The sequence below is a fragment of the Sciurus carolinensis genome, chromosome 2, assembly GCF_902686445.1.
Source record: "Sciurus carolinensis chromosome 2, mSciCar1.2, whole genome shotgun sequence".
NCBI classification, from domain to species: Eukaryota; Metazoa; Chordata; class Mammalia; order Rodentia; family Sciuridae; genus Sciurus; species Sciurus carolinensis.
Genome location: NC_062214.1, coordinates 109,350,466 through 109,366,262, shown reverse-complemented (window position 1 = coordinate 109,366,262; position 15,797 = coordinate 109,350,466). Strand labels below are relative to the sequence as shown.

At 42.9% G+C, this 15,797-nt stretch overlaps 1 protein-coding gene and 1 pseudogene across 1 annotated transcript in view; both read right to left on the bottom strand.

The window, feature by feature from the left end:
* Positions 1 to 3,733: 3,733 nt before the first annotated feature.
* On the bottom strand, positions 3,734 to 9,267 carry LOC124976393 (GTP-binding nuclear protein Ran-like; annotated as a pseudogene).
* Positions 9,268 to 11,244: 1,977 nt separating this feature from the next.
* Tgm5 (transglutaminase 5) overlaps positions 11,245 to 15,797 on the bottom strand; it is a 36,637-nt gene continuing 32,084 nt past the window's right edge. Inside the window, 4 exon segments of the mRNA XM_047540270.1 lie at positions 11,245 to 12,422; positions 12,617 to 12,750; positions 13,767 to 13,927; positions 14,440 to 14,805. Of these exon segments, the coding sequence (XP_047396226.1) occupies positions 12,269 to 12,422; positions 12,617 to 12,750; positions 13,767 to 13,927; positions 14,440 to 14,805 (815 nt within the window). The 3' untranslated portion in view covers positions 11,245 to 12,268.

The window sequence follows — 15,797 nt, the reverse complement described above, 5'->3', positions numbered from 1 at the left end:
TACTCCTTTGCTGCTGGTATCTCCTGGACCAGCTGCTGGGAGTAACCCTTTCTGAGTTCTATCTCTTGTGCCAGGGGACCTAGGCAAGGGTATGACTCTCAGCCCTGGAGTGAGAGATGCAACAGGGAATACCTACCAGCTGGAAAAATCCCCAAAGGAACCTCTAAGTCCATTTCTTCAGTGGTTTCAAGACCCCCTCAGAGATGTTATCTGGACAAAAATGGAAGACCCTGGAAGGTGACTCCACAAACAGGAGGCCCATGTCCAACTCTAAATTGCATTGCTGGATGCTCCTGGGCTGTTTTGATAATATAAGGAGAGAACATGTGTGTCTGGAATTCATCTGTTTAAAAGAGATAAGGAGATAGAGTTTGTTGGGGCGGGGGCGGAGTTCTAAAAGCAGAAGATAGGGCCCCAGCTCTTCCAAGACCACCTGGTCTGAGAAAACCCACCAGAGAAGATGGAACCATCTTGGAGCTTGGCCCTGGGTCTTTTCAGTTTCTCCTTTTTCAGTCACTGAGATATGTAAGACATGGGAAAGGATTTCCTATCTGTCCTTCCTTGGCCTTCTGGAGCTCAGCTTTTGCCTGGACTTCTGAGACGGTCACTGGAGACATGCCCAGGAGCTGCTGACCTGCTGCCTATGCGTAGGATGCCTATGGAAGGATATAAAACTACTTTTTATTGTATGCCCAATAAAAACACCAAGAAAACTTTTCTTTCAAACTAAACTGATTCCAAGTTTCACAACAAAATTTCTAAAACAGTAATGAAGTATGTCCAGCCTTCCTAAATATTAAAACATAATATGATATTACTGTAACTTAACAAGTCCATAGGGTCAAACACAGGCATTAAGTATACCCTAAATATGACACTTGAAATTAATGAGGGAAAATAAAGATCCATCAGCTTACCAAGATAGTATTGTTTTTCTACTTATACTACACACCAAAATAAATTCCAGATTGATAAAAATTCTAAATGTGAAACATTAAATCCTAAAAGTACTAATGTTATGGGAATCATGCAAGAAGCAGCAAACAGCACTCAAAGAGTGGGAGAAACCATACTTTATTTTATGCCCACGGGCCCAGGGGAGATCAGCACTCTAAATTCTGAGCACCCCTTTCCAGTTTTTTGCAACATTTATAGGCTATCTAGTGTCACAAAATTTCTAGTCTAAAATGATACATAGTTGTGCACAGGCTTCAAAAACCGCTATAGGAGATATAAGATTGTGGGTAAGGGTTTTCAAGCAGGAAGTGTGTCTACAAAAGTAGAGCATGATAAGGGAGACTGGCTCCTCTTACAAGGTCCCAAGCCTTCACAGGGGCATTTACACCTCAAAGGAAAGTAGTTAGATCCTAGGGAAAGTCCTTCGCAATCCAAAAGGAAGGCGTGTAAACACTTTTCAAATATATTTATAAATTTTCATATATTATTTTATTTTTTAATATTTTTATTTTTTATTTTTAGTTATACATGACAGTAGATTGTATTTTGGCAGAATATACAAACATAAAGTATAACTTATTCTGTTTAGGTTTCCCCTCTTGCGGTAATACATGATGTGGAGTTACCCTGGTTGTATACACAGATACAAGGCTAGGACAGTTAGGTCCAATTAATTCTATTGTGACACTTATTTTTAAGTCAGCTTGGGAAAGTCTTTTAAAATAGTCTGCAAAACCCAGAGGCAGTAATGAAAACCCTGGATTATTGCCAAAAAATTGGATTAATTGAATATTTTTAAGTGAAAAACCTCACAAAATTAAAAGATATGAAATAAATTATGGGAAATATTTAAAACTCATCACAAAGGGTTTGTTTCCTTAATATAAAATAGGCTACAAATCAATAAGAACAACAAACCATTAGAAAGATGGGGGGGAAGGATCTGATAGACAATTCACATGTCTCCCAAATACCTGAAAAGATATCCAGCATTGCCGAATATAAATACAAAATAAAACCCGCCTAAAGCCAGGCACGGTGGTGCACACCTGTAAGTCCAGTGGCTCAGGAGGCTGAGGTAGGAGGATTGTGAGTTCCAAGCCAGTCTTAGCAAAAGTGAGGTGCTAAGCAACTCAGTGAGACCCTGTCACTAAATAAAATATAAAAAGGGTTGGGATATGGCTCAGTGGTTGAGTGTCCCTGAGTTCAATTCCCAGTACCAAAACAAAACCCAAAAAACCCACCTGACATATTTTTTTCCCCTATCACAATGACAAAGATAAAATTTGAATGTTTGACTACATTCTGAGTTGGTGACAGTTTGGTGTGGGAAGCCATCCTTATTTAGCAGAATCAGACTAGGTTGAGCCATGGGATGCAGATGCCTGGCTTCTAGGAACTGCCAGGAAGCATGTGGTGGTGCCTGAGAGTGGTTCCCTGTCTCCTTCTGGAATATTCCCCCTAAGAGGATGGCGCCCCTAACTCCACCCTATCCTGTCCATCACAGAAGAAGATCCTCCCGGTCCTTGCCCCCTTTACCTGTATATTATAAATAAGAGTTGAGCAAGTTGTTGTAAGAGGCCAGAGCTGGTATGGCCAGACCTGTCATGCCCCCTCTCATTTAAAAAGAGTATTGGCTCTTGTGTGTTTATTGAGTAGATAAGTTTTTTGGGGTAATAGAAAAACCGACAACATCATCCTCCAGCATTTAACTCTTTTCTCATCCACGCGGGACGTGGCAGAGAGGACTCCAACAGTTTGGGGAAACTGGTTCTCTTATAGTGCTCTTTCTCCACATACAGTCACATTTGGGGTCAGGGCTTCAATGTATGAATTTGCAGGGGCAGAAGGACATAATTCAGTATATAACAGAGGGAAGTTAAGTAGTATCTACCAAAACTTTAAAAGTATATACTTTTGATTCAGTCATTCTATTTCTATATATTAATCTTGCCAAAAACCACTTAGAGGAAGGACTGGGGTTGTGGCTCAGTGGTAGAGCACTTGCCTCGTATGTGTGAAGTACTGGGTTTGATTCTCAGCACCACATAAAAAAATAAAAAAGATAAAGCTGTTGTGCCCCTCTACAACTAAAAATTTTAAAAAACACCAAATAGAGATAATAGGAAATTTATGTAAGTATATTTAGTGCATTGATATTTATAATAGAAAAGATTGGAAAGTACTATAAATAAAGTATTGAATAGATAATAATGAGACATGCTTAATAGAACACTATATATGGGTATGAGAAAGAATGAAGTAGCTCTATATAAACTGATATGGAACAATCCTCAAACTATATTGTTAAATGAAATAACAATAGAACAATATAAACAATGTGCTAACTTTTTGTAAAGGATAGGTAGAAGAGAATATATATGAGTTTGCTGTGTTGACGCAGAATATTTCTGGAAAATTACTGCTCTAGTTAGGGAAATTCAGTGCCTGGAGGTAAGGCTTTTTTCACCTTTTTATATCTTTGGACCATGAGGATATATCTATGTGTTAATATTTTTTGTAGATATTTGAAATACAACTTTATTCTTATTCTGAAGGAAAAGGAATGGGAATGACAGTAACAAACAAGATTGACCACTGAATATTGTGAAGTGACTGTGGCAGTCATAATCGAAACTCAAGAAGGAAACAACTGCGTTCCAAACAGCTCAATATGCAAGTCCAAAATACGAAAGCGTTTTTGTAACTGCCACATTCGCTCGGAAGCCCATTCATCTCCTTCAGCATTCCACAAATGAAACTCGTGTCTGCTTAGCTAGATCTTAGTAAAGTGGCACACACGCGGCACCGCTGACGTCACAGGACAGTTGCTGCAAAACTGGGCTTCTGACGCCGGGCTCCCGCTGCGCCTTCTCCCGGGTCTTCGGCCTCGTCTGGCAGAGCTTTGAGCAACCTCTGAATCACGCTCACGCTGCCTGCCAAAGCGGGCGGGCCTGGTGAGCAAGAGCAGGCACGGCCACAACTCCCAGTTAGGGTCTCGGCGAGCTTCCTAGCGAGCCAGAGGAGGGCCTTTTCAGAGTCGTAGATACTTCTGGCCGTGATGTCATAGTACTGACGGTTCTTCTTTACGAGAAGACGATAGACGTTGCCTTCACTTTCCTGTCCTTAATATCCACTTTGTTGCCACAACACGATGAGGATGTTTTCACACACTCTATGCCAGTTAGGCACATTCTTGTAAGTAACTTTTTTTTTTTTCAAATTTTTTTAGTTGTTGATGGACCTTCATTTTATTTATTTTTATGTGGTGCTGAAAATCGAACCCAGTGCCTCACACGTGCGAGGCAAGCGCTCCATCACTGAGCGACAACCCTAGACCCCTCTTGTAAGTGACTCTTCGTGTCACATCAGGCATTACAATGCCACACTGGGCTTGGAGGTAGTGGCGTCTCTCAGGCCGCGAACTTCTCCCGGCCCGCCGCGACCCAGACGTGGACCTTGAGGGGCCCTCTGCTGGTGTGGCCCTCCACGCCGCGGCTGGCTCCGTGCTTCTTCTCGACTCTCCGGGCGCTTCACGAACGTCATCCTCCCGGTGCCGCAGTCGCCTACCGGCACCAGCTTGAACTACACCTGCGGCTCCCCCTGTCGGCCATCGCGGGGATTCTTGCAGAAGCGTCTCCGCTCTATGTGTTAATATTTGTGTTTGTGTGTGTGTGTGTTTGTGTGTGTGTGTGTGTGTGTGTGTGTGTGTGTGAGAGAGAGAGAGAGAGAGAGAGAGAGAGAGAGAGAGAGAGAGAGAGAGAGAGAGAATTTTTTTTTTTTTTAATAAAAGCTCGGAGGGCATGGGTTGCCTTCCCTGTGGGTTTTGTTCTAATTCTGGTACTAGCAGTGAGAATCCTCTTTTCCCTGGTACAGTGCCCATGAGCATTATACAAATATCCAGTCTGCAGCATTATTTTAACTGGGTTGCCCGTGATGAGAAAAATACTGCCGTGTTTTTGTTTAGCCGAGAAAAAGCGAGTGGGAGAAGTGAGAAGGATAGAAGGAGGGGCGACCGGAAAGGTCTGTCTGTCTGCTTCCCACGGACACCCACACCTTTCAGCTCCCCAGTCTCTGGCAGAACAGCCCATCAGCAGGTGTGTACCCAAGGATTCACTTTATTGAGTGTTATCATGCACCAAGAACTAACTGTATTAGGTAGTGGTGGTACAGGAGTAAATCTGATGGATGTATCCCGCCACCGAGGAGCTTATCTTCCTGCAGGGGGAGACTGTACTGGGTGTTTACACCATTAGTTATTCACCTACCCTTGTGTTAAGTGCTAGGAGAGAAGTTCTGAGCTCTCAGATCTGGGAGTGGAGGTCAAGGTAGGCTTCTCCAAGAAAGTAGTACTTAAGCTAAGAGAAACAAAACATTTATTTCAATGAATAAACTAATGAACAACTCAATTAATATACTACTTCTTTACAGAAAGAGTTAGGAGTTGGCTAGGCCATGGGGCAAAGTGTGGGTAGAGTGGGAGAGAGATTAGCACGTTCAGAACTCTAAGGCAAGGAGCAATGCAAAGAAGACTAAGGCAGAACTGAGTTAAGCATCTTGGGCTTTATTTTCAGAGCAGTGGGAAGTCACTTTAAGGAAGCAAGTAGCACAAACAGATTTGCATTTTTAAAATATCACACTTGATAAAACCGAGAGAATTATTTTTTTAAATTTATTTTTATTGTAAACAAATAGGATACATGTTGTTTCTCTGTTTGTACATGGAGTAACAGCATACCATTTGCGTAATCATACATTTACATAGGGTAATGATGTTTGATTCATTCCATTATTTTTCATTCCCCCAACCCCTCCTACCTCTCTTTTCCCTCTATACAGTCCCTCCTTCCTCCATTCTTGCCCCCCTCCCACCCCCCCTTATGTGTCATCATCCACTTATCAGTGAGATCATTTGTCTTTTGGATTTTTGAGATTGGCTTATCTCACTTAGCACGATATTAAAACTGGGAGAATTATTTAAAGGTTACTAAAGGGGAAGGAAATTGAGGAGTTAGAGACACTGCCATGGTTCAGGCAACAGATGACAGTGACTTGGTCAGGGAGTGTCAGTGAAAAGAGATGTGGACAGATGTGAGAAGAAAAGTAATTGAAAAGACATGGTAATGGACAGGATAGGGAGGTCAAAAAAGAAAAGATATTCAACATGACTCCCAGGTACAAATAAAGTAATTATGTTTTACAAAGTAATTTCACATATATTACCTCAATCTTGTAAACTAGATAAGGGATCATCATTTCAATTTAATTGGGAAAAAATGGTTTCAGGGAGTAAACATTTATTTCCATGAATGAGTTATTGAATAAATCAGTTAATATACTGTATTCCTGAAAGAACATAAGAAGACCAACAATGAAATATGATATGGCAGAAGAACATACTAAAATGATACAATTGATGAAAGAACAGAGATGGAGACCAAACATAGCCAAGGATGAGGCTAAAAAGGGACATCATAACCTACATATACACACACTGTCCACACACTGGATGTTTATCCCTAATCTTTCCAGAAGTTGAGGCTTTCCCAATATCTCGCAGCTTATGATAAAGCCTAGATTCAAATTGAAGTCTTCCAACTCAAATCCCATACGTCTAATTTCCCCTTAGTCTTTACCCAAATCATGCTGAGAAGTTTCTCTATTCAATCTTCTTTCAAAATATCTCATTGATTTTGGCTTCTAGATTCAACCTACTAGCTTTTTACCAACCCTTATGTTGAAAACAACTAGAAAAGTTGAATAAAATATTTAAAATATCTGTTTGGGTGTTTTGACATGTGGATATAGTCCCAACTCTTGGAAAGCTGAGGTGAAAGGGTCACTTAAGCCCAGAAGTTTGAGACCAGCCTGGCAACATAGTGAGAACCCCCATTTCAAAATAAATACTTAAAATAAACAAATGAAATAAAATATCTGCTTTAAGGCATCATGGAAGCAAGGACTGGAGGGGTCAAGTTCTCAGGAGAAGAGTACACAGAGTTGAACTTGACCCTGACTGCCACTTTTCCATCTGGGGCATTTGTTGATTCATAATTGGCTAAGAATCTGAGCAGATCTTCTGGGCATCTCGAAGGGTTGGAGTTTCAGACTCATCAAGGATGAGGAGTCCCAAGGTTTTTCACTGGGACCCCAGAAAGGCTAAGCCCCAGGAGTAAAAGTAATAAACAAGAAATAGACCAACCCTCATAAAAGATGAAAACCTGGTTTTAAATCAGTCTTGATTACAGTGCTTTGCCCCTATCCAAACCTCCTAAGTAAATTCTCAGGAGGATTTTTAGCATAATATCCAAAGTGTGACATTATTTATGGAGCTCTTTTTCACATTCTCACACATTCATGTTTCCTGAACATCCTTGCTATGCCGACACATGGCCTGCCTCCCCTCATAAAGCTCCACGCTCTTGTTCATTCTGAAGCCAAGTCCCATCCTATGGAGTCAGAGGAAATCTGGGTGTGTCTGAGATCAGCACATTGTACAAATTCTTTCCCCCTGTGCTTTTGAAAAAGCAGCAGGCCCAAAGATGGCACTAGGTGCTTCTTGGATACTAGAAAGTCAGGCCGCAGGGATATGTAGAAAGCTGGGAACTGCTGCCCTGAGCTGCTTGGCTGTGGTCAGTGGGCAGATGATGGTGGAGAAAGGCTGGACAGTGGGTCGTGTAGGGCCAGAGACCAAAGGAGGAGTAGGACCTGGGAAACAAAATCATGTTTCCTACTGCCTGACCTTTCCACAGCCAGCCTCAGCCTTTCTAGTTATTCATGGGGTTGGGGAGAATGAGAGTTTCTGCCACTTCCTTAAACTTCAGACCAGTTTATGACACTAACAAAGACAGCTTTTAGGAACAAAGGGCAGACACTGAGGAGAAATGGGCAGCCTGGTATAGGGGGAGTTTGGAGTCAGACAGGACTTTCTGTGATCTTAAACAAATCACCTAGTCTCTCTGAACCAGATAAAGTCCTTTGAATGCAAGCAAATGAAACCATCTTTAGTCAATTTAGACAAAAAAGCAAAAGGGTGAAGAAACTGTATCATCCCTAAAGAGGGGGTAACAATAAAACACCATGTTTCTGAATGCCCCATTTCTGTTCTCAAAAACCTAGCCTAGCCAAGGGAAGAGCAGGCCTGGGTAGGAAGTCCAGATGCATATGCTCTTAAGGACCCTGACTTTCTCTTAAGCACACTGGGAACTATGACAAGTTAGTGTTATCTGTAAAAAGCTACTTTCTTGCGTGTATGCCAGGACAGTTGCTCCTTGGGATGTTGGTCAGACAAAAAAACTAAGCTAGCTGATGTTGATGATTGTGGGGGGTTCAGCCAGGTGCAGTGTAGATGAGGGAAGGAATTTCTGTCGGAGAGCGGGGCTGGCTATAAATTAATTACTAATAAACTTATTTAATCAAAAAACACAAGAGTCAATAATCTTTTCAAGTGGAAGGGGGTGTGATGGATCCAACCATGCCAGATCTGGTCTCCAAGATGAAAAGCCCACCTTCACCTTTATTTATAGTCCCACATGTGAAGGGGCCAAGACTGGGAGGGGCTTCTTCTGTGAGGAACAGGATGGGGTGGAGTTAGGGAAGCCATTTACTTAGAGAATTAGCATATCCTCAGGGGTGAGCCACTCTGTACAGGGCCACCTACCCTCGGCTATGTGAAACAGTTTCCCATGACTACCAGTTCCTGGGAGTCAGACCTCTGTATCCCATGGCTCAGTCAAGCCTGATTCTGCTAGACGTGGATGGCTCCCCACAGATGATGTCACTGTGTCTGCACCCCTCTCTGAGTGGGGACTGGTTGGGAACTGAAGGCACTGTGGAAAGAATGTGTGTTACTTGTGCAAAATGCCTAGAGGGAGAGGAGGCAGTGCTTGGAGAAGTGCCGAAAGGGTCAGAGGTGCTTTCTGTTCAGCTTGTCACCACTGAACTCTTCTTGGAGTAGTCACTGATTTTTTTTTTTTTTTTTTTTTTAAGCTTTCCCCAATAAATCTTGTCTTGCATGCTGTCTCCAGATACTTTCTTTGACTTTCCCACAACCTACTCCACTGCCCTGGCACAAGTGGGCTGTGGATATGACAAGCTCCTAGACTGATAGGAAAAAAATGAGAACCAGGCTCAGAGTTGGGAAATGGAGGAATCCAGGCCAGCTCAGGGGTCTAGGCAGCAGGAATGGAAGGGAGCACTGTGGGTCTTTTCTTCTGGGAAGGACAGGCTCCAGGTTTTTCCCTTCTCTGACTTACTCCACTCTGAAGCAAAGTCCTGAGAAGAGTCCAGTTGGTCCAGTGTAAGTTTCATGCCTACGTCTGGCTGTGAGAAAGCAGAGCATCTCCACTGATGGATCCATAAGCACTACACACAGAGGAAAAAGGAGCTCCTTCTAAAAAGCGCCTTTACAAGGCTTCCTTATACCCAGAACTGTACTGGGTGTTGTAAGAATAAAATTATACTGAGTTCTATTGGAGTTGGGGGATTGCCTTGGTGGCTGGGATGGGTGGGGGGACCTTATCTGACCTGTTCACTGCTCCATTCCTCAGGTCTAGAACATATAGCTCAGAGGTACTCAATACGTGTTAAATGAATGGATAAAAAACAACCTTTGCTTTCAAGAAAGCCTTCACTCAAAAAATTGCAACTTCTGTGGCAGATCAGGGTGGGGAATTAGTTGTCCTTTAAGCACTTCTTAAATCACATGAATTCTTTTTGGCTCTGCAAAGTAAAATCAACTCCGCAGGCAGTTACTGTGATCCAGGATGTAGAGGAAACAGATGCCTGAAGACGATGGCCATCCAGACTGCCATCAGAAGTTCTTGAGCCCCTGGCTCTTGCCTTGGTTTTTTCCTGCTGCTTGCTTCCCCCAACTCTGACCTCTCACCTCTGAATGACTTGCAGTTCTTGGCTGCTAGACTACATCCTCTCTCCTAATCCTGAGCCTGTATTTGACCAACTCCTCGTCTTATAGTTTTCATTTAAATGCCACTTCCTCTAGGAAGCTTTCCTTGATCCACAATCCCAAGACTGGACTGGTTGGCTTTCTTTGTCTTTCCACACACTCAAGGTTACCCCAGTGGTGGTTCTCACCACTGTGTTATCATCTCCTGCTTATTTTTCTTTCTCCATGTGCTTATACTGAGCAACTTGAGTGCAGGCCCTGGTCCTTCTTGCATCCTCAGTGCCTACCTCACTACAATAAACTCTGTAAATATTTGTTGAGTGTATTAATACAAGTGGTGTTAAAATCGACTCCCCGCTCCCATGTGGTGGTGCACACCTATAATTCCAGCAGCTTTGGAGGCTGAGGCAAGAGGATCTGAGTTCAAAGCCAGCCTCTGCAACTTAATGAGCCTAAGGAATTTAGGAAGATCCTGTCTCTAAATAAAGTATTAAAAAGGGCTGGGGGTGTGGCTCAGTGATTAAGCACCCCTGGATTCAATCCCTAGTACCAAAACAGAAAAAGAAAAAAACAAAAACAAAACAACAACAACATAAAACATAAAACAAAAACAAAAACAAAAACAAAAAAACAAAACAGAAAGACTCTGAGGGTGTGGTAGCGGAAATCTTCCAAGAACTTCAGAGGGCATTGTCTCTGTGTGCCTCTCCACAGTGTTTTCCTTAAATGATTTCTCATGATTGTCATGTAATAATTATAGGATGGAGTAATTACAGGTTACCTGCAGTTCCATGCCACCAGCTCTTGATTCTCAGCTCACTCACTAACAGGATGATCAGCCTGCTATGTGATTCCCACCACACCCCTTCTCCTCCAATTAACTACATTGACCCTTTTGTTTGTATATAATGGATGCATTTAACTTCTTTATTTAATGTATGTACATTTAATAGGACAGTTGTCTGCATCACGTAGCCAATGCCTGAAGGGCAGGTGCTTCATGCCTTTCTCAGTACAGAACTTTGTGTGCTGCCATGAGAAAGCAGGTGCATCCAAGAGGAGGTAATGATTGGAGTTGCTTTGTGTTTCACAGGACCCAGAAAGGGTGGAGTTCAAATGACCATTAAAAACACACTACAACCAGTAGAAAATTCTGAGGGTATTTCATTTCCTATTCAAAATCTACATCATACTGAACCTGGTAGTACAAGCCTGTGATCCTAGCTACTGGGGAGGCTGAGTCAGGAGGATCACAAGTTGTAGGCCAGCCTCAACAACTTAGTGAGAACTCGTCTCAAAAAAAAAAAAAAAAAAGACTAGGGATATAGTTCAGTGGCAGAGCACTCACCTAGCATGTGTGAGGCCCTGGGTTCAATCCCAGTACTAAAAAATAAAATAAAATAAAAAACGTAACTCACTGCATTATTCAGATGACTTTATCTCCTGAACCCTAGTCAACCCAAGACCCTCCAGGACTTTGAGAAAAAATGCTGGGACTGTGAGGACCAAGGGGTTGCTTGGATTCATATGGGAAGGGATCCAAGGGAAGGGCAAGAGTGAGAGATTGCCCAGGTTTTCCCCAAGATGTAAACAGGGTAGGTGTATGTAGAGACATGTGCAGAAGTTTTAGCCTCCCCCACTACTGCCATTATTGAGGATTGAACTCAGTGATCTACCACTGAGCTATATCCCAGTCCTTCATAAGGTTTTAAATATGAGACAGGGTCTCACTAAGTTGTCCAGATTGGCCTCAAACTTGCAATCCTCCTGTCTCAGCCTGGTTTTTGCTTTTCATATTGGATCATGACTGATACCCCATTTGTTGCTAGGTTTATGTGTCTACCTCCATTAGAGCATAAGCTCCATGATGGCAGGGAATTTGTCGTGTTTACTGTCTTGTCCTCCTGTGCTCAGAACAGTGTCCAGCATGTACCAGACAACCAATAAATCTCAAATGAGTGATTGGGCTCAGGCATTGAAACAACAGGACACTACAGCAACCAGAGAACAGGCGGGAGCTTGTGTAGGGAAAGTGATGAAGGAGATGAGAGCAAGGACTGAAGTTTATTGGTAGTAGGGAATTAGCCATTGCAACCACAGGACAATCTGCTCAGTGAGTCTTCTTTCCTTGATATCTGAGGAGTAGTAAGTCATGGCTACGTCCCACTGGTATCCTCTGACGTCCATCACACTTCTGTATGGGAAACCATGGAATCCCTGGGTCTTGAATGGAGTCCTGGGCAGCTGTACCAATGGCCCAGGGACTAGCCATCATTGACATCTCCTCTGTTGCTCACATCAGATCCTGGTGGAGCCTTTGATGTTGGGGAAAGGTATAGCTTGTGTTTGAATTTGCTCCTTTTCCTGCAGTTTAAAATCCACACATCCAGCTCATTGTCTCAGGATTTATAACCCAAAGTCTACATATACATTCCGGTAACCCTTGATGTCCTTAAACTTGTTGCTCCTCAGATTAGCTTGGATCTGCCTCTGGCCACTCTTGAAGGGGACAGTCTTCAGAGAGACACTGACTTTGTAGTGGGGTTTGAGGATTCCAATTCTGTAGCAAAGAATGGAGAATGTCAGAACAACCCATAGGCATTATGATAGCCCTAAAGCCCTTTTACACCAAAATTCCTGGTCTCTCCCTCCTCCAGAGTCCTGAGCCTGGCCCAGGAGCTTGTGTCTAGAAAGAAGGATAATGCTAATACTAGAATAAAATGAGAGAGGCAGCTGAGCACTTTCAGCACTTACAGGACCCTCTGCTGCTTCTTAAAGAGGCCACTTCCTTCCAAGGTCAGGACACAATCTTCCACTTGTTCGGAGAGGGGATTTGAAAATATGACCTGAATGGTGAGTGGCTGGTTCACAATGGCTGCTCCTAGCACCTAAACGAACAGAGCAGGGAAGCAGTGCTTAGTTCTCATTCCTGATTCACTGAACATTTATGGATAGCACTACTTTGCAGGGTTCCAGAATATGCCACCCCAAAATATGCCACTTTGACATCAGGATTATTTTAAGTTGGAGGCAACAAGAAATGTTCTCTGACTTCCTTCTATTTACTTAAAAGCAGGACATGTATTGACTAAGATGTCCCCTCCTCTTCTCTCTACCAGGAAGGACAAAAGTTAATCCCTGAGACAATCTAAGATGAGAGGGCACCAGAGGAATCTACATAACAAATTTTCCTAACTCTCCCTTACCTTCATGCATTTCCCATTTACTGACTTTCTCACAATTTGCCACCCACTACTCCTATACACAGATAAGAAAAGTCCTTTTCCTTTGTCTCATCGCTTCTCTAAAAGTGCATTGATCCTTTGCTAAGATGCTACAATAGGCCCAAGTTCTAACCAAACCTTTGAGTTGCCCCACTAGGGGTTCCATAGGTTCACTTCATGGGGTCCAGGAGGTGGACTAGCCTTGGGGCAATAGTACTGGAAGAAAGGAGCCCTGAATGTTGTTCCACTCAAAGGACCACAGAATATCAGAGCAGGAGGCATCCTCAGAAGCATAGTAGTCTAATCCTCTTTTTTGACAGTTAAAGGAGAGATCCAACATTAGCCCAAGGATGCACAACCAGAAAATGGCAAATTAAATCTGAGCTGACCTTGAGGCAGGTATGTCTTTCCATCTGAGCCCCTCCCATTTGGACTCTGGTTCTATGTGTTGACCCTAGAAGGCCAACAGCAGGAGGTGGCACAATAATCTTTCTGACAGTCCGTGGCTCCTGCTCAAGGACTCACTCATAAGGCCTTAGTACAAGAGGGTGGAGACCTCTCAGATAACCTCCCCATCCTGGGGGCATCAGAAAAGGCAAAGAAAAGGAGAAGCCGAGGGCTCCAACCACTCTCAGTCAGAGTCAAGGGAGCCCATGGTCATTTGCAGGGTTCCTGCCTACATTAATCATGATTTCTGGGTAAGTCAAGGTGATGATCTTATTCGCCAGGATTTTCTCAGGACTGCTCTTCTCTTCACCGAGGGCACTGATGCGGATTAGTTTGTCCGTTGACAGGTACTGGCTGTACTGGGAATAGAAGATTTTGCACGGGTAGCTCTTTGCTAGGGAGAGAACACAATGACGAAGTGAGAGTAGCTGAGAAAATCAGTTGGGCCTGGATTGGATCTGTTGGTTCTTCCATAGAGAAGAGGGAACCAATGTGTACCAAGTCCTGCTGAAGCAAGCACTAGTTTTTCAGAGAAACTGAGGTTGAGTGAAGAAATGACTTGTCCAAAATCATTCTGCTAGCAAATGGGTGAACTGAGATTCTAGCCAAGGTCTAGATGACTCGTAAGTTTAGATTTTTCCCACTAAACTAACCACTTTCCTTGGAGATTCTAAAGGGGAGCAGGAATGAGGAGGAGAAATAAGAGGGAGAGAGAAGAAGAGGAATAGGAAGTAAGAGGGAATGAGAGAAGGGGAAGAAGAGGAATACGGGTTGGAGTACACAGTAAGAAGAACAGTGTCCCAGGGGTCCTTCCCCAGAGCCCTGTTGGCTGACTTTACTCCTCAGTGATGATATAACTGACTCTGTGCACCCAGTGTGTGCCACACCCATATTCAGAGCCCATACCTTGTTTAGGAGACAGTGTGATAAATGCTGTGTCCTGCCAGAATGGGGACAGTGGGCTGCCATCATGTAGCAGGGACTGGGCACTCAGGTTTACTTTGAGATCCTTGAACTGGGATGACATGTTGAGTGCCAGCAGTACGAAGTTTATGTCCTGACCCATGTAGGGAGAGTCTAGTAGCTTGAATTTCAGGGAGACCTGGACAACATCATTGGGTCGAAGGGAAGGTGTATCCAGGCTTCGAGGGCTGTCCTGGTTTGGTGGCATGGGCCTGGAGGGTTGTGAGTCTGCCCAATGGGGGCCTTGGAACCTTCCAGTCTTCAGTTTCTGTAGAGCCTTCAGAAACACCTGCCTCTCTTGGGGAGAACCTAGGATGGTAGAACACAGTATCAGCTGTGGGTCAGGCTGAACAATGGGAGGCTTAAAACCAGTGATGAATATTTAGAAAAGCATTCATCAAGGACACTCTTCCTAGGTACTCTCCTGGTTCTTTCTAAACCACACCAATGGTTCATTTGGTACAAACCCAATCTGGACTTGGATTGCCCTCTAATACTGAAATAGCAGTAACACATTAACAGCAGACTCCTGACAAACCTGGACCTGGGCATCATTCAGTGCTGAAATAGTAAAAGTGACTACAGTTTCTGAGAAAGTAAGCACCCTATTAAGAATTTCTGGAAAGACAGGCAAAAACAAAGCCAGATTAGAAAGACTGGAATAAATACCTAGTCCTTCAATGACCAGATGATGTTGCATACCAGCACACATCAAGAACTTTTAGGAAACTATGACCTCAACTAATGGGGTACCAGAAACTGATCAGAGAGTGATCAGTATGGGAGAATTCACAGAGAATTTAAGACAGCTGTTTAAAGAAAAGTCAATGAGCTTGAAGAAACAGTGAAATGTTTCAATACTGTAATAGAGAAACAACAAAGAGATCGAAACAATTTTTTAAAAAAATCAAACAGAAATCTTGAGTTGAAAAATACACTCAGCAAAATTAAACATGCAATAGAAAGTATCAATAGGATAGATCAAACAGAAGGAAGAATCATTGAGCACAAAGACAAGCTATCTGAAAGTATGCAGTTGGAGAAGGAAAAAGAATGAAGAATAATGAAGAAAGTTTACAGGAAACTTTGAAACGGTATTAAAAGAGCAAATATTTGAATTACTAGAATTCAAGAAGGCCTTGAGAATGCCAAAGTTAGAAACTTTACTCAAATAAATAACAAAACACTTCTTTAACCTAGAGAAAGATGCAAATATCCGGGTACAGGAAAGTAGGTCACCCGTTAAATTTAATTCAATCAAATCTACCCTAAGACATCTAATTGAGCTCTCAAAGGTGAAA